At 34.6% G+C, this 25,604-nt stretch overlaps 3 protein-coding genes across 3 annotated transcripts; 2 read left to right on the forward strand and 1 right to left on the reverse strand.

Moving 5' to 3' along the window:
* The first annotated feature begins 6,944 nt into the window (after window positions 1-6,944).
* On the forward strand, window positions 6,945-7,463 carry LOC141665516 (uncharacterized). The gene has a single exon (XM_074471502.1). It carries the CDS (start codon window positions 6,945-6,947, stop codon window positions 7,461-7,463), a length of 519 nt encoding a protein of 172 aa, XP_074327603.1.
* A 3,750-nt stretch (window positions 7,464-11,213) lies between these two features.
* On the forward strand, window positions 11,214-12,235 carry LOC141668359 (protein MIZU-KUSSEI 1). The gene has a single exon (XM_074475214.1). It carries the CDS (start codon window positions 11,366-11,368, stop codon window positions 12,074-12,076), a length of 711 nt encoding a protein of 236 aa, XP_074331315.1. The 5' UTR covers window positions 11,214-11,365; the 3' UTR covers window positions 12,077-12,235.
* A 221-nt stretch (window positions 12,236-12,456) lies between these two features.
* Window positions 12,457-22,517, reverse strand: LOC141666882 (beta-hexosaminidase 3). The gene is made up of 15 exons (XM_074473117.1): window positions 22,315-22,517; window positions 21,156-21,488; window positions 20,715-20,789; window positions 19,704-19,739; window positions 19,497-19,608; window positions 19,127-19,197; window positions 17,939-18,069; window positions 17,797-17,862; window positions 16,917-17,017; window positions 16,756-16,815; window positions 15,742-15,775; window positions 14,783-14,881; window positions 14,652-14,711; window positions 13,793-14,043; window positions 12,457-12,962 (listed from the first exon to the last, which is right to left on the reverse strand). Exons 2-15 carry the CDS (start codon window positions 21,477-21,479, stop codon window positions 12,796-12,798), a joined length of 1,587 nt encoding a protein of 528 aa, XP_074329218.1. The 5' UTR covers window positions 21,480-21,488; window positions 22,315-22,517; the 3' UTR covers window positions 12,457-12,795.
* Between the last annotated feature and the right edge of the window lie 3,087 nt (window positions 22,518-25,604).

The raw sequence follows: 25,604 nt of genomic DNA on the forward strand, positions 1-25,604 counted from the left end.
CTTCAAAATGAAAATATTCATATTGTTGAATGAGAAGCTGCATTTTGTTTTCTCTAACTTGCTCAGTGCCATCACAGATAAGCTGCACAGTATCCCAAATTTCCTTAGCAGTTTGGCTATTGATGACATTGTCAAACATATCTTGATCCAGGCCATTAAACAAAATGTTCATGGCTTTCTTGTCTTTGTGGACCTCTTCAATATCTTCAACAGTCCATTCTGCCTTTGGCTTGGGAATAGACTGTCCAACAGCAACTGTAGCAGTAGCAGCTGTGGCCACCTTGTGTGGGATGTGAGGACCATTCTCAATGCAGTTGATATAGCTTTCATTTTGAGAGAGAAGATGTAAATGCATCTTCACCTTCCAGTGATGATATTTATCTCTTTCCAGGATTGGAATCTTTACACCAATATCCTTCTTACTCATGTTGTTAGCAGAATAGATCTTTAAACTCTTTGTATGTTAAGAGCTTGCTCTGATACCAATTGTTATTCCCAGTGGACTAACAATGAGATTTACAGAAGGGGGGTTGAATGTAAATCTCAAAACTTTTTCAAGTTTTGAGCAATTTGTAAGACTAAGTGTTTGAGTGATCAAATGTGTGTAAATTGCTTGGAGCTGATGCAGACAGATATATATTTAAACACAAATGTAATGAACACAAAGAACTTAAAAACTTTTCTGGTGGATTTGTTGTTCCACCAGAGATGTGTTATTTCAGAAAATCTGTGATTCAAAATTAAATCACAGCTGCTTCCTAGTACAAACTAGATGATTTTCTCTCTTGATATTTCTAAACAGCTCAGGGAAAATTCACATCTAATTACTAGCTACTACTTGGTTTATATAACACCAAGTTTACAAGTGAAGACAAAGATAAAGTACAATAAGATAATAGTTCTCCACTTGTTTCTGTTCCATTTTTATCCAGTGTAATATGGAATTATCTGTTGACTTTCCATTTTGAACCAGACTAAAAACGGCTGCTTTTTCTGCTGTTCCTGAAATAGGCTACCACATCTCTGTCAATCCATGTGCCTCTGTCAGCTTTGTTAACTGTCACTATCAACTGCTATGAGACTGAGCATCCGTTGAAGCTTTCATCCGTTGATGGCTTTATCCGTTGATGCTCTAGCAGTTGAAGCTTTATCCGTTGAAGCACTTATCCGTTGAAGCGTTAGAGACATCCGTTGAAGCTTAGTTTCTTATCCGTTGAAGGTCTTCAATATCCGTTGACACTTCTTCACTTATACAAAATTACAAGGCATGAAATATTTACAATTAGCCCTCCTACTTGTACATCCATTAGTAGTCAACATGACTGATTATCTCCTAACAACATCTAAGAATTACAGCTTGAAACCAGAGAGTGGGATGTGCTACAATACCAAACTTATTGCTAAGTAAGGCTACTCCTTCAACGGATAGCCAAGATGGTCTTATCCGTTGAGGCTACAAACACTAGATTTCTACTTAAGTGTTTTGCTGAACTTATCATCAAACTAATACACATATTCCTAACAGGTGACTCTTACAAATATTCAAACTTTAAGAACATCTGAACTGGATGTAATGATTGACAGAGTGAATCCAGTTATTCCAGAAGACACTCAACTTCTACATGAGCTCAAAAAGGCACAGATAACAGCTTTTCCTAAACCTATCTATATCCAAACAAAGGAGTAGTCTATGTATGTCCTACAACCAATTAAGCCGGACATCTCCTTGTTCCTAAACATTGTGTCAGATCAAATATGAGGTTGATCATGACTTTGCAGTCTGATCTAAAGTATAAAAGGAACAAGAAGCATGAGGATGTTGAGATGATAAAGATTTTGGACAGATATCTTGTAAATGCTGACACCATGTAAATGTTGACACCATGTTGCCAAACACTCAATAAAATCTAAGAAATTACGAGGATGATGATGAGCAGAAGGATGACAAACAAAAACCTTTTGGCTCAAATCCAAGTCAATCTTCTAAAGCAACTGGCAGCAAGGACAAGAGTTAAGAAGAGAAAAAGGAGGATGAGAAGAAGGATGGTGACAAGAAAAGGAGAGGAGAAAGGAGAAGCAAACAAAGGCATGATGGCTCAGAACCATAACAAACCCTAAAAATCCAAACAACTCTAGCTCAACCCTCAAAGCCAACAACCTCAATCACCAAACCATCTCAAACCTCTAAGCCCAAATTCCCATACAAGCAAACTGCTAACACAATTATGAAAATAGCAACCACCACAAGCCAAACATCTCTCAAGAAAATCACAAACCTACCTTCTGTAAAGCCATCACACAAAACTTATTTCAAGTCTGTTGGGAGAAAACCTAAGAAGGCTAAGCCTACTAAAAAAGTTGAAGTCACTCAAAGGGCCATCTGGAATTGTTTCAAGTAGAATGATTTTCTACCTCTAAACTGGTGCATTTCAGATGAAGACTATTTTCAGCAACCAGCTGAAGAAATAGGTAGAGTCTGGGTTGTAACTCTTAAGGAAGTAAGAGTATACTATGAAGATGGGTCTTTCACATTTTTTGGTTGCAGTTTAATGGACTCTCTTTCTCCCACAGAAATCAAGAGAGTGATAAGTTTACTGAAGAATAAGGATACTGCTACAAGAGTATGGAGATCAGTTTTAGCTGAATGGTTGATTGAAAGGGAGGAAAGAAGAGAAATGAATAAAGATGAATCTGAGGAGAGAATAAGGAAGTACAATGAAGAGATTGAAATGTTCATTAAAAGAGCAGAAGAACTCAAGGCCAAAGGAATGAGCAGAATCTCTAAAGATGGAAAATTCTTAAACATCAAAGCTGGCAAATTTTCAAGATTTAGGATTGATTTTCTAAATGGTTACCCAAAGGAAGACAGACTTATACTTGTAGAAGCTCTAAGTGAGACACCTATCATAGAAGAACTTGAAATTCTTGTCTACTTAAAGGATCTCATTAGAGAAGAAGAAGAAGCAAAAACAGTCTTTACCTGATGCGTGTAACTATTTATATTCTATAAATCTCCTAATGTATAAAAGTTGTAATTATTGTCAATTTTTATGTATTGATCTTATTTTTCATTATAACATGGGGTTAGTCTTGTTAACAAACATGAATTTGTGTTAAGCAATCTTCTCACAAATTGGGGGAGATTATTGTGCAAGACATGCATGTACAATAACAAGACTAAGTCAAATTGACAACCCTAAGTAAGTTGTATTGTAATCTTAATTTGCATTTTGTATTATAACATTTAAGTCTATAAAAATGTCAAAGAGCAGACTGAAGTCTTTTTCTTTAAACAGTATCAAGCCTAAGAATTATATCTGGAAGAAGATCAAAGAGATCATGCCTCAGAAGAATTGTGAAGAAACTTGGAGTTGAATAAATCTGTTTTGAGAAAAATATTCTAAGTCAAGATCTCTACAAGTAACATATTTAGTATTATAGAGAAGTCATTAGAGAACTTCAAAATGACTTATAGAGAAGTCAGGAAAGCTATTAGAGAACTCAGAGATATCAACAAGCCAAATTGAAGACATGAAAATTGGAGATATCGACAAGTCATTTCTGCACTAGAGAACTCAGAGTTATCCACAAGTCAAATATCACTAGAGAACTCTAAGTTATCGACAAGTCAAATATCGCTAGAGAACTCTGAGTTATCAACAAGTCAAATATCATTAGAGAACTCTGAGATATCGACAAGTCAAATATTACTAGAGAACTCTGAGTTATCGACAAGTCAAATATCACTAGAGAAATCTGAGATATCGACAAGCCAAAGTGAAGACATGAAGTGAAGAGATCTCCATAAGCCAATATATTTATCGAGATGTCAAGTTCTCTATATATCAAAACTGGAGATCTTGAGCCAAAACTCAAAGTACAAAATGTAGACCAGTTCAATATCCAAGATTAACAATCAACAAATAATCCACTTAGTTGGATTGACAAGTCTACAAAAGGCAGCTTGAAAAGTGTAAGATCAAGGGTGAAGATTAACTGACAAAGGAAGATCAAAATTAACACAATATGCAAATATATGCTAAGCCAGAAATGGAAGATATGCTTATCCTAAAATAGAATGATTAGTGACAGTTTACTAAAGTGAATTGTATCTCTTATTATACACTGTGTAAACCAGTAGTTAACTATCATATAAAGTTAACATTGATCCTTTGTTAGATGTAACAATTTAGATCAGAAAAATCTCGTATTTCTCTCAAGGAAGAAGCTAAGCTCTTTATCAATAAAGAGTCTAGAAATTTTGTAGCAAAACATTCTTAATTTTAATATAAAATTAAGTGAGTTTTAAAAAATTTGTGTTCACTGTTATTGCTTATTTAATTTCAGTATTAACACATATCACTGCAAGATTTAATTTACTTTGTTCATAACCATAAACACTTCAAGAAAAGTATAAAAATACAAAAACACATTCACCCTCTGTGTGTGATTCATTACCTAACATTTTCCCCTACTCGCCTCTTCCCCTTCCCGCTTAACCAAATGTCTCAATTTTTTCATCTGATTTCATTTTTTCTATTAAGTCTATCTATGTCTACATGGCATGTCTACTCAGTGCCAACTGGTTACATGTCGGCAACTAACGGCTCCGTTAACAATTAATGTTAAATCTGACTACTTACAGTTTTGACTCTGACGGATTGATTAATTTAGGTAATCAGTGATTATAACAAGCCCGTTTTATAGTCAGTGATATACTTGAGTCAAATGGACGTAATGAGTATTTAACCATAGTAATAAGGGTCATATTTCTAATTTATGATATTTTGAATAAGAGCAATGTTAGATTCCCCAATTTCTTTTCGAAATTTTATTCAAATGATATAGCATGATAAATGTCAAATTTTGATTTGTGATTTATATTTACATACACTTGATCTCATATTATTATTAAATACTATTACTATTTATACATGACACGTCATTATTTAAGAAAAAAATTGGAATTTCTAAACTTTATTTTCTCTAAAATTATGAAATAAAAGACCTTTGCTCTTAAAATGATAAGATTTATGGATAGAGAGAGTAAATGTATTAAAATGACATATTTCGATAGTTGTGTTTATTGGCTTGGTAAAACCATTTCAAATCTAATAGTTTAAACATGATGATACGAGGATACAAAATTTGTTTGTAGGGACTTGTAAGAGTTTTATTAGCCAAATATAAATGTAGCTTCTGCATTAACACTAATAACAATTATATTATATTATATTATCACATCACCTATGTCATGTAATTTTATAATATTTTTTTTGTCTCTAACATTACTTTTAAAAAATAAACTAGTGCACCAAAAAAAGTAATTTTATTTTCTAAATGTAATAACAATTATGTGTAAGTTAATATTTTAAAAGAATTGTTTTTTCGCCAATTTTTTTTAAATGCAAGTTTGATTTATTTTTATAAAAAATTATAATTTCTTTTATTAGTTAACACACTCACATCCTAAAACAAACGGCTTTAGATTAAAAAGAAACAACTAGGCTTCAAGTTGTCAGGTTGATCCCTCATCATCATACAGTATATTGTACATTCATTAACAGATGGTCCTGGAAAGAAATAAATTAACATATTGCATGGGTCTTAGATAACTTTTTCTCTGGGTTCTTAGAGTCCGTCTTGTCGTCATGACAAGTTTATAAATCTTTAATTCGTATATTCCATTTCAATCACAGTAGAATTATAATTAATATAACTTATTCAGACGTCTACAAAATGGGGTCCAGCCAGCCAAGTTTGGAGAAACTTTATGAAAGGTTAATGATTGAAGATGATGAGGATGCAGAGCTCATTGTTTGGGTTGCAGAAGGACAGGAGAAGAAGGACGTATTTATCCTGGTGGGCCGCTTCTTAACTGAAAAAAACATTAACTTTCAGGCGATGCAGAATGTACTCGCTTCATTGTGGAGGCCTAAAGAAGGAATGGAGGTACAAGATATTGGAGGTTATAGGTACTCTTTTATGTTCTATCATATTTTAGATTTACGTAAAGTTCTTGAAGGGGGGCCATGAACATTTGAGCAGAATATGTTGATTTATCATCAGTTAAAGGAGGATGAAATCCCGGATCAAGTGGAGCTTAATGAAATGGAGATTTGGGTACAGTTTCATGATATTCCTAAAGGGTTTATCTCTGAAAGCATTCTGACAAGTATTGGAAATTTTGTTGGTAAGTATGTGAAGTCTGATCCGGCTAACTTTGATGGCACTTGGAGGCAATACGTTCGAGTTCGAGTGAATATAAACGTGCAGAAGCCATTAAAGAGGCGGATGAAGATCAAAAGGGAAGGAGAATCGTGGAGTTGGGTACATTTCAAATATGAAAGATTGGGGAATTTTTGTTTTATTTGTGGAATCATAGGTCACACGGAGAGGGAATGCAGTGTCCTGTATGCGCATCCTGATAAAGAAGTGGAACGGGGATATGGTACTTGGCTAAGGGCTCAAAATAGAGGTGTTAAATAAGGGGTAGGGGCACGATGGTTGAGAAGCAAGGATGGTGGTGATTGCTGGTCGGAAGGTGGTAGTGGGGGAAAGGTTCAGGGGACTAGCAGCTGTAGTTCAGGAGAGGTGGCGAGATTCAAGGAGATTGATGGAGTTGTTAGAGAAAATAAGGGAGATAATCTATCAGTTGTTATTGCACCAAAAAATCAGGAAAGTGGGGATAAGGAAGGGAACAATTTGAATTTAGGTGGACAAGTTGAAACTGTCAATAAAATTTTGGAGGCAAAAAGAAAGCGAGTTGACGTGGAGCATACCCAATTGGAATCTGAGCCTAGTCTAATGAAAACAGATGGGCCAGGAGGTGAGAAAGAAAACATTTTAACATCAAAAAGTGATCCAAAAAACTTGTATGGGGCGGGTCCTGGACTCCAGGCCCGCCGAGAATTATGAGTTGCTTAGCATGGAACTATCGTGGTATGGCCAACCCACGAGCAGTTCGATTTCTTAATGAAATCATCAAACAGTTCAGGCCAAATCTGATTTTCCTATCAGAAATAAAAGTTAAAAGAAAGAAAATTGAGGCTTTGTGTAAGAAGATTCATTATACTAGTTGTTTTGTGGTTGAGGCACAAAATAATGGTGGAGGGTTAGCTCTGATGTGGCAGAATGAGAGAGGAGTTCATATAAAAGGGAGTTGTAATCATTATATAGATTTTGAAGTTGTTTGTGAACAAGTTGGGAGGTGGAGGTACACAGGATTTTATGGATGCCCGGAAAGAAAAAGAAGAAAAGAATCATGGGAAATTCTGAGAACGCTTGCAGGGGAGTCCACGCTACCATGGTGTGTACTTGGTGATTTTAATGATATTATGTTTGCTCATGAAAAATCTGGGGGGAGATCACAGCCAAGTAGACTGATGGAGGGTTTCAGAAGTGCAGTAAATGAGTGTGAATTACTTGATTTAGGATTCGTAGGGAGTGAATTTACATGGTAGAAATCAAGGGGGACACAGAATTGGATGCAAATTCGACTTGATAGAGGGCTGGCGAATGATGAATGGAAAACAATGTTCCCACGGGCGAAAGTTAAAGTCTTAGAGATATCTACTTCTGATTATTTTCCTTTACTGTTGGCGCTTAATAAGAAAGTGTATATCCCTCGAGTGAAAAGATTTCGTTTTAAAAATGCTTGGATCAAAGAGGATCAATGTTATAGAATTGTAAAGGATAGCTGGGTGGAAACTGCTGGTTGGAGTATTATAGATAAGATGGCTCATGTAAGTTTGAAGTTAGAAGAGTGGGGAGGTGGATTAGTTAAAGACTTGCGGTTGAAAATCAAAGAATGTAGGATGGAAATGCACAAATTCAGATCAAGAAGGGATGGATATGGAGTGAAGAAATATGATGAGGCTCGAGACAGATATCTGAAGTTGTTAGAAAAACAAGAGGTGTATTGGAAACAACGTTCAAAACAGTTTTGGCTACGGGAGGGGGATCAAAATACAAAATTTTTTCATAGGTATGCCACTGGAAGGAAGAAAAAAAATCAGATCACGAAACTACAGAATTCAGATGGGGAATGGCAGGAGGAGAAGGAGGAGGTTCGAAATATTATTGTGGAGTATTTCTCTGAATTGTTTAAGAGCTCAGGAACGACTGACATGCTTTCTGAGTATGAAGAAGTTCCAAAAGTTTCTGTGCAGCAAAATGAAGAACTAGTTATGCCAGTCACGGTGGAAGAGGTCAAGCTGGCTGTATTTTCGATGCACCGAGACAAATCACCTGGAATAGATGGTTTGAATCCGTGTTTCTTCCAAACGTATTGGCATGTGATCAGTACAGATGTAGTGCAATATTGTCAGAGTTTTATGGCTACAGGGGAGTTACCGGATAATGCCAATAAATGGTGTGTTTGATTCATAAGATTAAACAACCACAAAAGGTAACTGATTTAAGACCGATTTCGCTATGTAATGTACTTGTTAGAATTGTATCTAAAGTAATGGCAAATCGATTAAAGGAATGTTTGCCAAAGTTAATATCAGAACAGCAAAGTGCTTTTGTAGGAGGCCGATTACTCACGGATAATGCGTTACTGGCATTCAAGTTGAATCATTATATTCAGAGAAAAAGGCAAGGAGTAAATGGAGTGGTGGGATTTAAGATTGATGTTTCTAAAGCTTATGATAGATTAGAATGGCACTTTCTGGAGGGTATGATGAAGAAGTTTGGTTTTAGTAGTATTTGGAGGGAGCGTGTGATGAATTGTGTTAGTACTGTGTCGTATAGCTTTATTCAGGAGGGAGAAGTTTTTTGGGGAGATACAACCGCAAAGGGGAATCAGACAAGGGGATCCTATTTCCCCTTATCTATACATCTTATGTGCAGAAGGATTAAGTGCTATAATCCGCAGACATGAGAGGGTAGGATTGTTACATGGTTGTTCGATTGCTCGTGGTGCACCTCCAGTATCACATCTGCTATTTGCAGACGATTCGTATTTTTTCTTCAGAGCTACAAAATCTGAGGCATTGATTATGAAAAATATCTTAAGGAGATATAAGAGATTTTCCGGCCAGGCAATAAATTTGGGAAAATCAAGTGTAGTTTTTAGCCCAAATATTACAAGGCTGGCAAGACGGGATGTAACAGAAGCATTGCAGGTAGCTGAAGTCCCTGTTTCTGGGAATTATCTGGTATTACCAATACATATTGGGAGAAGAAAGAACAAGGCTTTCAAGTTTCTGGTTGATCGCATTAATTCCAAACTGGTAGGATGGGGTAACAAGTCAATTTCAAGAGGGAAAGTGGTGCTTCTAAAAACTGCGGCACAAACGATTCCTAACTTCTGGATGAACTTATTCTTAATCCCACAAGACATATGCAACCAGATTCAAAAGCATATGAATGCTTTTTGGTGGGGAAGTGGAGGGGCAAATAAAGGGATTAGGTGGCTGTCATGGAGTAAAATGTGTATTGCTAAGGAAGGAGGGGGATTGGGATTTAAAGATCTAAGTATTTTTAATATTGCTATGCTAGCAAAGCAAGGGTGGAGGCTGCTAACAAATCAAAATCCTCTAGTGACGAGTATAATGAAAGTGAAGTACTTCCCTAATTGTGATTTCTTGCAAGCTAAGCTGGGAGCTAACCCTTCTTATATGTGGCGTAGTATTCTTGCATCACAAGATATGGTCAAACAAGGGAGTAGAAGAAGAATAGGGGATGGAGAGCAAACTACGGTGTAGCATGTACCATGGCTCCCAGGAGAAAATAATGGGTTCTTGACTACGGAAATGCCCCCAGAGCTGGAACATATACGGGTGGTGAATTTGATGGAGACGGGAAGGAACATATGGGATGAAGAAGTTCTTAATGATATATGTAACGAACATGATGTGCAGCTAATTAAGAGAATTCCAATTCCGACACAAAGTAGAGCTGACTCTTGGATATGGAATCTGGAGAAATCAGGTATGTTCTCTGTGAAGAGTTCATATAAAGTTTTGCAAGGCGTACAAGAGTGGGAATATGCAAAATTCTGGAAAAATTTGTGGAAATTGGAATTACCAGGTAAGGTGATTAATTTCGCTTGGCGGGTGTGTCGGGGATGTCTGCCAACTGCAATAAATTTGGTTATGAAGCGTGTTCCTATAAATACTAAATGCTCATGGTGCTTAGTAAAGGATGAGGATGCAACTCACGTACTATTCGATTGTATCTTTGCAAGATCAGTCTGGGCTCAGGTGGGATTGCCAGAAGTTCGTGCAGTGGGATATGAGGGGCATGTAGAAGATATAATCCATCAATTTGTGGAGAATTGTTCACGAGAGACTTTTGCTTTAATTCTGATGGTATGTTGGAATCTCTGGAGGCGCAGGAACAAATGGGTATGGGACAAAGTAAGAATCTCAGAGTTTGGTGTCCAAGCTACGGCAATGAACATGCTGCATGCATGGAAACAGAGATTGTTAGATGGTAACACCCAGAAAGTAAACATAGCTGGTACTTCGAGTAAATGGAGTCGACCACAGCAGGGATGGATCAAAGTAAACACGGATGCTGCAGTGTTTAGGGAGTGGAACAACACTGGAATTGGTTGTGTTATCCGAGATAGCCGTGGGGAGTTAATACGGGTAAGAAATCAGAAGTTGCAGGCACTGTATAGCCCGAGAGAGATAGAAGCTCTTGGATTGAAGGAAGCTTTATCGTGGGTAAAAAATCTTGGATACAAACGCTGTGTATTTGAGACGGACGCACAGGAGCTTGTGGAAGAATGCAAACGGGTTCAAGAAGATAGTTACTTTCACTTAATCGTATTAGATTGTATTGAGTTGTTTAAGCACTATGATGATGTGCTAGTAGAGTATGTGTCAAGATCTGCGAATGTAGTGGCTTATGAATTAGTAAGGGCTACACATTTTATGTCAGATATTCATGAGTGGGTAGGTACCCCTCCGGATTATATTTGTGATGCTTTGATTATTGATTCAATTGAATAAAAGTAAGTACTTTTTCCTTCAAAAAAAAACAGATGGTCCTGAACATAAATCATCTGGATTAAACAAACTTCCCAATATACACGGCTACAAGAAGTGTTCAACCTCAAACAATTTACCTACAAATTCTATGTTCTGTTCATCAAATTTTAAAATAATGACTAATATACACACTTATGTATTTATATATCCTTAAACTAACTACCAAATCCCCGGACTTATTTGTTACTCATGAAACTTGCCATCACAAATAAGTCAAACACTCCTTGATAAAACGTGCAAGCCATAACATTTGTTGTACATACATCTTCACCCCTCTACAAATGTTCAAAACCATCAAGCATTGAGCTCTTTTATTCTCCAACATTACAAATTTTATCAAAACTAAAACACAAATTCAAATGCAAAACCCTCAATCACCTCCTCCCCCGTCACCTAGATACTCTCCTTCACCAAATGTGTCCCTTCAACAATCACCTCATCACAAGAAGAAGCCATCCAAATCTAGTAAAATCATCCGACAAGTTCGTTCCGTTTTTCGATCATTTCCCATCATTACTCCAACGGCTTGCAAATTCCCTGTCACCCTCCACCATCACCATGATCATAATCACATCCACGGTGGTACAAGAATGACAGGCACACTTTTCGGGTATCGAAAGTCGAGAATTAACCTTGCTATTCAAGAAAATCCTAGGTGTGTTCCAATGCTGATACTAGAACTCTCTATTGTTACGGGAAAACTTCTTCAAGATATGGGGCAAGGACTGGTGAGAATCGCGTTGGAATGCGAGAAACATAAAGATGGAGCAAAGACTCAGCTCATTGATGAGCCAATATGGACATTGTACTGTAATGGCAAGAAAACAGGGTATGGAGTGAAAAGAGAAGCAACAGATGAAGATTTGAATGTGATGCAGTTGTTGCATGCAATGTCAATTGGTGCCGGAGTGTTGCCTAGCGAGGCAATTGATTCAGCACAAGGCGAATTGACGTATATGCGTGCTAACTTTGAACGTGTGACAGGATCCAAAGATTCAGAGACCTATTACATGATGAATCCTGATGGAAACAGTGGAGCTGAGCTTAGCATTTTCTTTGTAAGGATTTAATGTTGATCTTCTTGCTTTGTTTTCAGGTTCTTTCATTCAAATAGCCGAGGATTTGCTTTTAATTTGTTTTCTTTTGTTGACATGTATGTATGCCAACATAATTTTCATTACTGTGTTTATGTGTTAGCTTGTAAGTATGTAGTTGAACAAAGACTTTTGGATGGCAGCTTTTTCATATACTCTAATATACTTAAAATGCACATCATATATGATAAAATTAACAAATAAACATGCCTCAGAGCTAATTAAGCAGATCACAAACCTCATTCTGACGAATCTTCTCTACCTGAGAAGTAAGATTGATACTTGGTTCGATTTTATCTACAGGACACGACCCGCTGTAATTAAATTCTCCGACCGTTTAATGAAAACAGGTCATCTCTTCAAAAATTATTTTTGTTAATTTTGAATAAGCTACTATTTGTGTCAGTGCCACAGCGCCATCTAATTTTACAATGTTCTTTCAAAATACCTATTTAACATATTCTCTCGATCTTCATAAATGAAATACTCCAGCTCTACCTTTATCAGGATGTCTGCACACTTGTGTTTGTGTGTGTTTAAGCAACTGGACATATAAAGAGAACTTGTTGACCAACAACTAAATTTTACTCTTTAAATACCAAGAAAATGAGCTGCTTCACGAAATCACTCCGATTTTCACCTATATTTCCATTTCAACTATTACTGATGAACTGGGAAGTTATCAGGCCATCAAACTATTGCATGTAACAGGAGCCTGGACCATCAGGGGCCATTCTCCCATAGCCAACTACTGGCGCAGCTGCAACACCCCTTTGATTTAAAAGACATCTAAAGTGCGATAATCTTGCATATGCATCTTGTGCATCCTTAGCTATCTGATGCGAAGATGACCACAGCCTCTCTTCGATGAACAGAAATGAACACATAAAAAGTCAATTCGTTTGTAGTACATATAGTCACTGATAATGTTCCTGCTTTTTGTAAGAAAATTTTTGAGCTACGATAATTAACTATGTATGATTGATGGTTTCGTGCATGCTTGTAATGAAAATGAGTAGGAACAATATCTTCAGTTGTCATTTAACATGCATTTACATTTTATGATCAGTGTTACTTCTTCTCTGCAACTTATTCAGTACATAGATATAATAGCTGCTTAAGAATACACAGAAGAGGACATTGAATATAAATGGAGTATATTGATGTTCAGCAATGAGAAAGGAACTCGTATTTCATTAAACATTTACTTGGGGCATATGGCTACAATAATTTTATTAACAAGCTCAGTTTTTGCATATTCTTTGGTGACCCATCAAGGAAGCCAACTGAATTTGAATTAATTTTTTTTAAAGGGAAAGAAATAAGTTTGGATTAGGATACTTGGGTTACCCAACTAATATACTTGAAGATTTCTGACCAAGTAATGTAAGATCAAATTGAAGACTGGGAGATAACATGAATCAAGTTTGTATTGGGATTTTTTTGTCCGGAACCATGAGAACAAGTTTATTTGTAAGAGAGAGCCTACTCAGCTTGGTTAAAGTCTAAATTTTACTATAATTTTTTCGCACAATTTGAATTATAAAAGGCAACAAAATACTATACTCCACTTTATCTATTTCCTACAAACTAAGAACAAACAATGGTTTAACGATATGAGTTATCAAGTTTGGAAAATATTTTTTTTAGTTCTGAACATCGTAGAATCTTCAGAGGGATACAAAAAATTACCTGCAGCTGCCGCAGCACGTGGCCATATTGTTTGTTCAATGTCCGAGCCATCTATGGTTTCACCCCACATACATACTTCACCCCCAATAACCAATTTTTGTTTTGTAGGGCTGGTAATGTTTGTGAGTGGTTCATACGAGTAGAAATCTTGCCATGTGGTATCCAAGTGGTCCAAATACCACTTGTCCTGATTACTTACGATGCACCTCAGCCCAGCTGCAACCACTCGCTCAGCAACACCTCCCCCTAGCCTGTGATAAAAAAAAATTAGTGAACTAATGCAGCCTTGTTAGAAGTTAATTGTCGCAACAGTGATCATAGAACTCTAGGATTTTTTATGTTTTTTATCTTCTCTCATTTCATTTTTGGCAGAAGACAGAATTTTAGTCTACTAATAAATCATAAATTTGAACAAAAGTAGAAGTATGTTGAGATGAGAAAGGGAACTCGACTGCTTTTAGTTTCTCCAATAGATGGAGTTGATCGGATGAAAAATTGTGATCTTTCCAAAGCTTCAGAAGATTGATCGACTTGTATAGAAGTGTAATCTAATACTTACAAATAATTTGCATTAATTATTAATTTTAAGAGAAGTAAAAATCATGGTATCATATTTCATTGTAATCCAAAAAATCGGAAGACTTCTGTTGTTCGGCCAGTTCCAATAAGAAAAAATTATTATTTCTCTTGCAAATATCTTACACAAAATTTGGCAGGAAAAAAACAAACAAATAACTTGTTTTATCATTAAATATGCAGCACCAGAATATATTTTTCGATTAAAGAAAAATAATGGTGACCAAATGAACTACTTAAACTTGTCATATATATATAGAGGTGAGAAATTTGCAGAAATTACCAGTTATGTACTACTGTCTTGCGGTCCAATTTACTTCCAAAGTGATTGAAAGTCTCCTCCCTGCAATGAGTTATAATTGAATCCAGATTCAACCCATACAATAAGAAAATTTACTTTAGCATGTTATTTACCAGTTCACAACTTCATATCCATGGGACAGGGCAATTTTCTGTGCTCGCAAGACAAAATACTCATAAGCATCTGTGCCATTCATTCCTTTTTTCTTTAACCTGTAAAATAGAACATAGATCACATTCCATATTGAAATAGATATCATATTAGTCACTGATTTACATAAATCACTGACATGACTTGGTCACAAAAAGTATTCACGCTGTAGATAGTGTTTACGCGAAGGACTTGGGCTCTAATCGCAAGAAAATGGCCTTTTAGATTGTCATTCTATCAATTACAAGATTCCAGGTAACTTATAAAATTATTTCTAGCAGCAGGGCTATTGAGGTGCGAGACAAGGAATCAGAAATGTCATGGTGAATGTTACACTGTAGAGAAATACAAATAAAAGCCGCTTGTGTCAAAAGTACTAAAAAAAATCGCAAGAAAATGGTCTTTTAGATTGTCATTCCATCAATTACAAGATTCCAGGTAACTTATAAAATTATTTCTAGCAGCAGGGTTATTGAGGTGCGAGACAAGGAATCAGAAATGTCATGGTGAATGTTACACTGTGTAGAGAAGTACAAATAAAAGCCGCTTGTGTCAAAAGTTCTAAAAAAAATCGCAAGAAAATGGTCTTTTAGATTGTCATTCCATCGATTACAAGATTCCAGGTAACTTAAAAAATTATTTCTAGCAGCAGGGCTATTGAGGTGCGAGACAAGGAATCAGAAATGTCATGGTGAATTTTACAATGTGTAAAGAAGTACAAATAAAAGCCGCTTGTGTCAAAAGTTCTAAATGTACAGAGGATACATCATACATACTGATTAAAATTTGATATCCTTGAAAGGAAAACAGAATGAAGATATACGAAACTCATAGTAGCTGTTCATACATTTCATCAGAACCATGTCACAAAATAAATTTTACTTGATATCGACAGGAATGACAAGGGTTTTAAATTTTTTACCATTTTCTTACATGAGATGTTTTTCGCCAGCAATCTGAAATTATTAACCCAATGCAAGTATTGGTTATTCATCATTAAAATAATGAAAATCAATTAGAAATATATATTAGAACATAAGCAGACATGGTTAGGTGCTTATTTATAAAATAGAAAGATGTCGAAGAGTCTATCACATAATTTTGCCATGGAATTAATAGTTATACTGATTTGGAACCTATGATACAAATTTCCAATTTCATTTTTCTAGTAAATGTATATATTAGAGATCAAATATTACATCATGATCTTGTCTCTGGAAATTTTTGCAATTACTTGATTATATCTAGGTAAGATTTGTAAATGTATTGGGAGTGTAAAGCTAAAACAACCATTTATTAAGTTGTTTAATGTTGTATACAAGTATACATGCAGTTTACAGTATTATCATAAATCAATTTTTTCTAGCAAGTATGGCAATTAACTATGGTGGAAGTAATGTGTGACTAAATAAACTTGGTTACAAAGCATTTGGCTCTGGATGTATGTGTTTATTACATCATCTTATTCATGTTGCAGGAATGTTCACTGCAAAAGAAAATATTGGGTTTCTGAACAATAGAGGACATTAAAGAACCTAATCTAAATTCAGACTAGCTATGTGACGTCAAAAAATATCATAATTTAAAAACATGAAAGACGAAAACTAATATACATTTTAGAAAGAACATTACAATAAAGACACTTAAGACAGTATATAATCCTTCTATGCTAGTTTCGTGATATTGAGCAACAGGATTTTGAATATGAACTTCTCCAGAACATTATCAGTTTATCATACAACAAAGAAAGAAAAAAAAAATCAATGCCGTGCATAATATAGGATGAATATGGGTAAACAGCTTAAAAACAATGTAAATGCATGCAGATCGACTTCTCTTCCAATATAAATTAAATCAGTACACATGGAAATGTTATGGTAGGACTATGACAGCATGAACTGTAAAATCCACACAAATCAACAAAAAGAAAACTCACGTGTATCGACTTCATCTCCTCCCAAGTGAACAAATTTATATTTGAAAATTTTACTGAAATCTGAAATTTGAGTAAGATTAAGAATGTTAAGTGCTCTTACCCTTCCATTACCAGGTCAAAGGCAATAGTTTAAACTTTAAATATGAAACATACCAACCTACCTGAGAGAACCCCATCTATTAACTTAAAGGTAAATTCATTGCTGACATCAAGTGGCTCCATACATTTGTCCGATGGCCACAACGAAGGATAACCAAATCCCCTAAAAATAAACAAGTTAGTTGACTTAACAAGTAATTCTATAAATCTTAGTAGAGTAACTTTTCATGCATGGAAATCGGGAGAAACAAAACAACACTGAATACTACTATTTACTTCATGTAATAGTGTACCTAGTTGATTGAAATATTCCACGTTTAAACCAAAATATCACAATAAACGTGGCACTTGGCAGAATGTATAAAGCTCAAATTTCTAAACTACAACAAATAACTCAATTAGCATTGTACTCTCTTTGTTTCACAAATATCACAAATATTATCTTAATAATTGCTGTAAGTTACAAAAATAGCCAATAAGACTACATCTTCAGATATTAACAAAAAAAACCATTGAAAGATAAAAAAGGAACTAATAATAATATGCTTCGGTATTTCAACTATTTCAAAGATATAGTATGCTTCACTGTTTTAACTAATAATCATTAGAAGTCTATGTAACCCAACTACCACTTACTGGCACAGTCTAATGTTCATTTTGTTCTATTTAAACACATTATTATCTAAGTCATATAACTTTATGTGGTTTTTTAATTTAATTTCTATTTCAAAGACTTAATTTCAGGGTTGAGGAAAAATCTATATAATACAAATACAGTCACCAAAATTTGGTGTATAAACAAGTTATATGTCGGCCATTATACAGGTACAATAATGCACTTTACCCTATCGCATTTTAAAAAATTTGTTTTTAATTACAAACTTTGGGAAATTCTTTTTCAGGAATGTCAAATCTAATGTGAAATGTGTTAAGACTACCTACCAGGAGCGAGCATGCCCTGGAACATCAAGCTCAGACAATACATTAATCCCTCGTCTTTGAGCATACCTGTACATGTTTACATTAATAATTAGAAATGCGTTGGAGAATCCAATTGCACTCTCAAGTTGCAACGCTGACTTGCCTCACAATCTCAGTGGCGTCCGCCACTGTATATCGTTCTTCAATAGAATAAGCACCATTCCATAATTTTGGGTATGAAGGTATCTCTAAGGGGAATGACTGTGAATCTACAATGTGCCAATGTAACACATTCTGCATAGTTAAAAAAATCAATAATGTTGTGCAATATGTAAATTCTTATTTTTTTACTGAAGGTCAATTACAAAAACTTAAACACTGTTGAAGACATGAGAATGTAGTAAGGACAGCACGGGCTATTTCAAAGAACCCTGTATACAATCAAAAAATTATAATCATCTCTGTCTGCTTGAAAGACCTATCTCTTGCATTACTGGTCTTTGCATATCATATGTAAGGTGGAACAACTACTTCTTTTACCACATTGGACGAACAATTTGATAATATTGGGTAAGGTAAGGCGCGCGCACACAGTAAAGGCATTTCCCTCAGTTCCGCTTGGCCATTTTTCATTTCAGGAATGTAATAAAACTTTTACATTAGAGTGCAAATGCTATTCCTGTTGGATATCGACGAATGGATGTTGAGGAAGACTGAGCTATAGCAAAAAAATAGACTGCAAGTAAAGCTGTCATATAACTCAGCTATACACAAATTCAGACTGCAGAACCTATCAATCTTGTGTTATTTTATGTAGAGTAGTGTCAGACGAAGCTAAAGAAAGATCACATTTTATAGGGCACACATAGACAACATAGCAATGTAAAGCGGTCAAGCTATGTACTTCAAAACCAAATGTATCGGATTCATTCTAAACGGGGATTGAGCTGATTCAAGGTTTAATTGCTTTTATGGATATCAGTCAAGATGGACTATGATATGCGTTTTGTCACTGGTGGCATTGTGCCACACAACTTTAATTTGTTATTTTCATTACATGACCTGTTACTGCAGATGGAGGGTTTACTTTGACTACATTATCATAACAGTAACAACAATCAACATAATTATTTTTCTCGCTGCATGTAAGGCTCCATTTGACAATCCATTTTGAAAACATTTTTGCAATGATTATTTTCACAACAATGTGTAACAAGAGAGTTTCGACCTCATTCAAACCAGGACAGGAGACATATATTATGCCTATACAATAATCATTATTAAATGAATAGTTGTTTCCCTATATATTAAAAAAAAATAGTGATGCAATGTAATGTATAAAAATACGTACCAGCTTTGCATAAGCCATAGAATCAATGACCTTTTTTATCACTGGCAACGGCAAATAGTGGCGAGATGTATCTGCAGCAATTCCGTCATACCAACTTATTAGCTTCTCAACTCAACAGAACAACTTCCAAATTAAAGAGAGATTGTAACTCTTAGTTCATATATGAAGCATTACTAATTTAGGGTTTAAGTCCAGGATGTAAGATACATGCTCATTTTTATAAGTAAATTTTAAGCATGAATAATATCAAAGTGTCACAGCTCATTTATCAGAATAATTTTGTGATGGATCACACCAAAAGTTAACGAACTGCACAAGTCAAAACACATTGAAAATGTTTGTAGTGAGGATTATTAGATAAGCGGCTTACCAATTAGCAAGCCTCTATAAGAAAACCTAGGTTCATCAGATATAGTCCAGGGAACCTGACCAACTTCGACCGCTCTCATGCTAAAGTTAAAATGGCACAGTTGGCTAAATGTCTGAAAACATTTTACAATGTACACTTAATCAGCTCAAAAGAATTTGACAAACAGAAGAAAAAAGTAAATGATTTTTGGTAGGAAGAACTCATAACCTGCAACCCGTGCAATGCACCATAAATTGTTTCTGCCTGCATAAAACGTCAAAGCTTATCAATTAATATCACAAAATAGTATACATATCATAATAGCACTTAACAGTTAGGTCTAAAAACATTTCGTCAACAATATTCTTTATCAATACATTTCTTTGCAACATGTCTGATATGACTCTAAAGACTTGATTGTATAATACTAATTCACATCCATGATAGAGAACGATCATTTAGCTACACAACTACTTATAAAAAATGAAAGTCACTTCAGACATGTTAGATTACCAACAAAACAAAATCTATGATATTATTCTTTTGTGAGTAAGTAGCAATACTTGTTTCATTCATGGTCCATTTACATCAAACAGAGGATATCAGCTAATGATATTAGCCCTTCAAATCAGAATATGGGTTGGTAGAAAATAAAGTTGGCCAGTTTTAAGTATTCTAAGTTGTTTTGGCAGAGATATATATTGATTGCTGTCACAGAGACCACTACTCTGTAATCTGCATAGACAACTGATTTTACAATAACAGAAAATATATATACAAGTGAAAGTTCAGTGTAGTAGTACAGAATATTGCAAAACACTCCAATCTCCATACTTCACTGAACTAAACCTTAAACATGTCTATCTACACCACATTTTGCTATGGTATAGACTTAAGATCTTCAAACAAAAAAATAGATCAGAACGTTTTATCTAATCCTATGGAATATATTATATTTTAATATCTAAAATTTAAGGTTTGAATCTGTCAACAACATATCCTAAAGATATAAAAAACATAAAATTATATTATTTATTATTTTATTTGTATTAAAACTTATAATGTTTATTACATTACAATTTTAGTAAAATCATATACTGTCTCACTTGCTTCCTGGCCATAAATTGGAATGGAATGTTTAAGCAATAATGGACATGATAAGTAAGAAACAACATATATGCTCCATACTGAGAAACAATGCATTACTTCCTACTATAAGTAGAATTTGATTCAACCAACCTTTAGAAGAGCAAAACCTGCCTTTCCTGGCACGGGGACGTCTAAGTTGTAAGATTCATCAACACCATATTGTAACTGCATCACAAAGAATTCAATGACAGTGGACATAATACAGTATATATTTAGGAAAAGATGCACAAGCACATAAATACGATTTTTTATGTGGAAAGCACACCATTCCATAATAGTAATACAATACTTAATATAGTTTTCTGGACACGGTGTATATTTAATACAAATAACAACATAGTACCTATGATATTAGGAACAAGCAATAAGAAAAAAAACATAGGTGAAACAGAACGCTATAATCATATACATTGAAACTGACAAAATGATCATTTCATAAAAACATATCACGAGACTGACAATATAAAAAATATTAACAGTTTATACACCAATGTATGATTGGACAACAGGACAAGTAATATAGAGGAATACCTCATCATTTGGTGAAGCGACAATCACATGAATTCCATGTAAAATTGATGAGGAACTAGATCCAGGATTGTTATAATCTATAACATGGGCTGCTTTGATGATGTCTACTAACCTTGTGAATCCATCCTTCAGAATCCCTGAAGCATCAGCATATTTACTTTGATCTGTCTTTAGCTTAAAGTCCTTGCCAATATAAAGTGTGTTGTGCCCGTAGGACACCGAACTTGGCATGGGCCATATGTTCAAGTTCTTCACATCAGCACATACCACAATTACATGAATGAGTAATCCAAGTAGCAAATTGGTCACTGTAATCTTCCCCATGAAAAATATCTAGCAAAATTTAAAACAAGGAGTTACAAAAGTAATTAAATTACCCAAGTAAGCTCAAGAAACTTGGTCATTCATCAAATCTAGTACTGTCCCATTCCAGTGCAGGTATAGATAAGGTTTTTTAGATCAGATAATGGTTATACTGTGACAGCAATCAGTTTTTAACAGCAGAAGTTAATGTAATTAACAAGGTTGCATAAATATATAATCTTGCCTAAAGATGAACTACATAAATGTACAGATATGTTTTCAACTTTATCCTACTGTGCAATTAATGTTGAGATTTCTCAATCATGCAGAAAATTTAAGGCACTACTTGATCAATGTAGATTTGATTTCTCCAAAGTTATTATTGCGTGCATTTAAGTTGAGACTTTTTTGCTTATCTAGAAAATTTAGGAATAACAGTGTAATTGGGTTATGCCTTTTGAACGGCCTCGGTTTCATCGATAAACAATCGATACGATCTTTATAAGGCTCCAAACTATATTTATGTACCTTAATATTAATCTATCAAAAAAAGATATGCATTTGTATCTTCAACGTGCCTCTCTATCTTTCAATCTATCAAAAATGATGTACATATAACATCTTATATCTTAAATTTTACATTGGAACTTGTAAGAATCGCCATTTATGTGTGTTTATACATTCCACTTCATTATATCTTCATCTTCAATTCCTAATAAACAAAGTTTGTGAAACTACTAAATGCTTGTGTGTATGAGAGAGGGAGAGAGAGAGGGAGAGAGAGGGGGAGAGAGAGAGAGAGAGAGAGCATAAAAAACAACATAATTGAACATGTGATGAGTTCCAGGGTTGATACCTGAAGATGAAGAAACTGAAATATGGATAATGGCCTGCAAAATTTGAGAAAAGCAAGAAGACCTTTTTAAGTGAAGTAGGTAAATAAATACAGAAATAGCTACAACCACGACCACCTACAAAAAGTAGAACATTTATGGTGAAGAAAAAGATGGGGGTATATAATTTGTAAATAGTAACAAGGTGATGATAAAGTAAGGTGATATAAACTGTCCAGTTTTGTATGCATTATCATTGTATGGGTTGTTTATGGTTTATGCTTTGTTTGTTTGTTTGTGTATACCAACATGTGTTCATTGTTGTTAGGTGAGATTAAACTGCCAAATTTAACTATTACAAACATGACCATAGATAATCCCGCCATTATTGATCCACCGCAAATACACACTTTCTCTCCTTCACTCAACTGCACGCGCAACTTGTTCTTTTTAAGCCCCTTACATTTCACATTACAAATTCACACATTTATACTTGAGAAATCCCACTTTTTTACTTACCAAAGTGATCAAATAAACACCTTTCAGAATTTTTAATCAATTCCATAATTATTATAGAAAACCCATTGTTATTGAATAATTTTACAAATGTTTGATTAACTGTATGTTCCTATTAAACAAAAGCACACATATATGTTTCGTATATTAATATAAGCCGATTTTAATCGAGTACTCCCTCCTGCCACAATATTGGTCTCTTTTGGGAGTTTTTTCTTTCCTATAATATTATGTTTATTTTCAACTTCTACAATGCATATTTATTGCTATTTTTCAAAATTAGTCTTTTTGAAAATTATATAAGAGCAAGTTTAAAAGTGCATTAAATTGTTGTCCTAAACTATAATTTGAGGCATTTTAAATAATTAGGTACTCTAGCAATGTCTTAATAATAATGCCTTAAAATACTTGTACATCCATCATATGCCTCATCTTTAAAACTCCACTAAGCATGGCTTATTTTAATTTTTTCAATAAAAAATATTTCCCTCCTTTTTTTTACACATATCTTCTCTCTCATCTTCTCCATTCCCTTCCAATATAATTCAACTATTATACTCTTTATATGATAAGACACAACTATAAATAAGTAGGGATAGCAATTTTACTCGACCAGAAAAATATCCGACCTGTTCCGATCCGTTTGGATTTACCCGAATCCGATTTTTTGGATTTGGATCCGGATCTTATTTTTAAACCCGAAAGAGTTTGGATCTGGATTTAGATTTTAGGTATACCGAATCGATACCCGACCCGAAACACGAATTTCGTTCTAAACCCGATCCGAACCCAAAACCCGAAAAAAAATCCGATAACATATTCTTATCTCACATATTTTATAATAATAAGACATAATTTAGATACATCAAATATTTAAATCTAATATTTATAATTGAGACGTTGGATGATTATAAATAATTAATTTTTTTATATCTAATGCTAATATTGAATTATTTATATATGTATATTACTAATTTTTAGTTAAACAAACGCACATAGATGAGTGAGTCGAACTTTTAACCTACATTTAATAAAGTAAGACCTCGACCACTACAACAATTCTTTATTGACAATATATAAAGTACTATTTTTGTATTCTTAACATTCAAAAAAATATATTTGTATAATAATATTTTTTAAAATAATTACATTTAAAATATCTGAATTAAACCCGAAACCAACACGAAATTCGAAAAAATCCGATGGATCGAATTGGGATCTTTGTTTTTAATATCCGGACCCGAACCCGTTCATAACCAAAATATAACGAATCGGATTTGGATCTTACGAAACCCGATCCAATTCGACCCGCCATCCATAACTATAAGGCATTGTTGTTGGAGTGCATACATGAGAATATTATTCTAAATTACAGGATATCTTATTATCGGTAAATATGTAAATATAGATATCAATTATAGTTTGCTTAGCTATGAATGCTATATTCCAGAATGTTTGTAATTGGTTTTGGACTTTCCATATTGTAAAGCTGAGACATTATATATTGTCAATAATATACCAACCCTAATCAGGGACTTAATTCTATCTAGCATGATATCAGAGCCTCCGTCCTCTGACATCCTTTTGATCCTCAACCCTAGCTTTCCTTTTCTTTTATTTTCTTTTCCTTATCTTCTTCTCTCCGCTGCTCTTATCTCTCCATAGCTGAAAAATCGTCATCGTCATCTCTTCATCCTGCACAAACAGTGCATAATATTAATAATTTAGTTCACCTGACTCTTGATCTACATAAAGTCCAATATCACACATGGGCGGAGCTTTTTCATGTTGCGTCTCGTGCCCACAACATCATGGATCATATTGACGATCCCAAGACGTCTCCTCCTGACTCTGAAGTTTCTTCTGCCAAATAGAAACAACTAGATGTTGTTGTTCTTTCTTGGATATATGGAACAATCTCTAAAGACCTCCTACTCACCATTATAAAACCTGGTTCAACCGCACGTGAAGCATGGCTTCGTGTCAAAAATCTCTTCCATGACAACAAGAGTGCTTGGGCTGCAGATCTTGATAACCAATTCAATCACATTAATCTTGAGAATTATCCTAATGTCACCGCTTATTGTCAACAGCTTAAATCATTTGCAGATCAACTTAAATATATCGATGAAACAGTGAGTGATCAACGATTAGTTTTACAGTTAATCAACGGTTTAACCCCAACGTTTGATAGTGTTGGGAGCATAATCAGCCACATGAATCCTCTTCCAGATTTTCTGACTGCCAGAAGCATGATTGTGTGTGAGGAGACTCGTCGTAATCACTCCTCCTCAGGGCCCTCTGTGTTTATAGCACCTTCACCAACTCTCTCTGCTGCTGTTACTAACCAATCTTCACTAAAGATCAATGGTACCAATGGGGGACGAAACAATAACAAACGACGCAATAATTACCGGAATAATCGTTGTTAGGTCCCAATATGTTTGTAGAAGGGGGGGTTGAATACAAACTATACCGTTTAATCGAATTTAATGCGGAATAAAATTGAAACAAAATTCAAGTTAAATAAAAACTATTATTAAACTTGAAAGGTGTTACAACAACGGTATCGATAACAAGGGATTAATCTCAAATTAATTATCACAAATCTAGAATAAATTCGACATGAACTTTTTCTATTTTTGCAATAAAAAGAATCAAATGCTAAAAGCAATTTGAGATTAAGTTCTAGGGATTTTGATCCGCTAGATAGTTACACAAGAACAACAGAATGATTTCTAGTGGTTTGGATTTAATTTAAATAACTAGAAATTGATGATCTGAATTCAACAGATGA

This window comes from Apium graveolens, chromosome 6 (genome assembly GCF_009905375.1).
Source record: "Apium graveolens cultivar Ventura chromosome 6, ASM990537v1, whole genome shotgun sequence".
Classification (NCBI taxonomy): Eukaryota; Viridiplantae; Streptophyta; class Magnoliopsida; order Apiales; family Apiaceae; genus Apium; species Apium graveolens.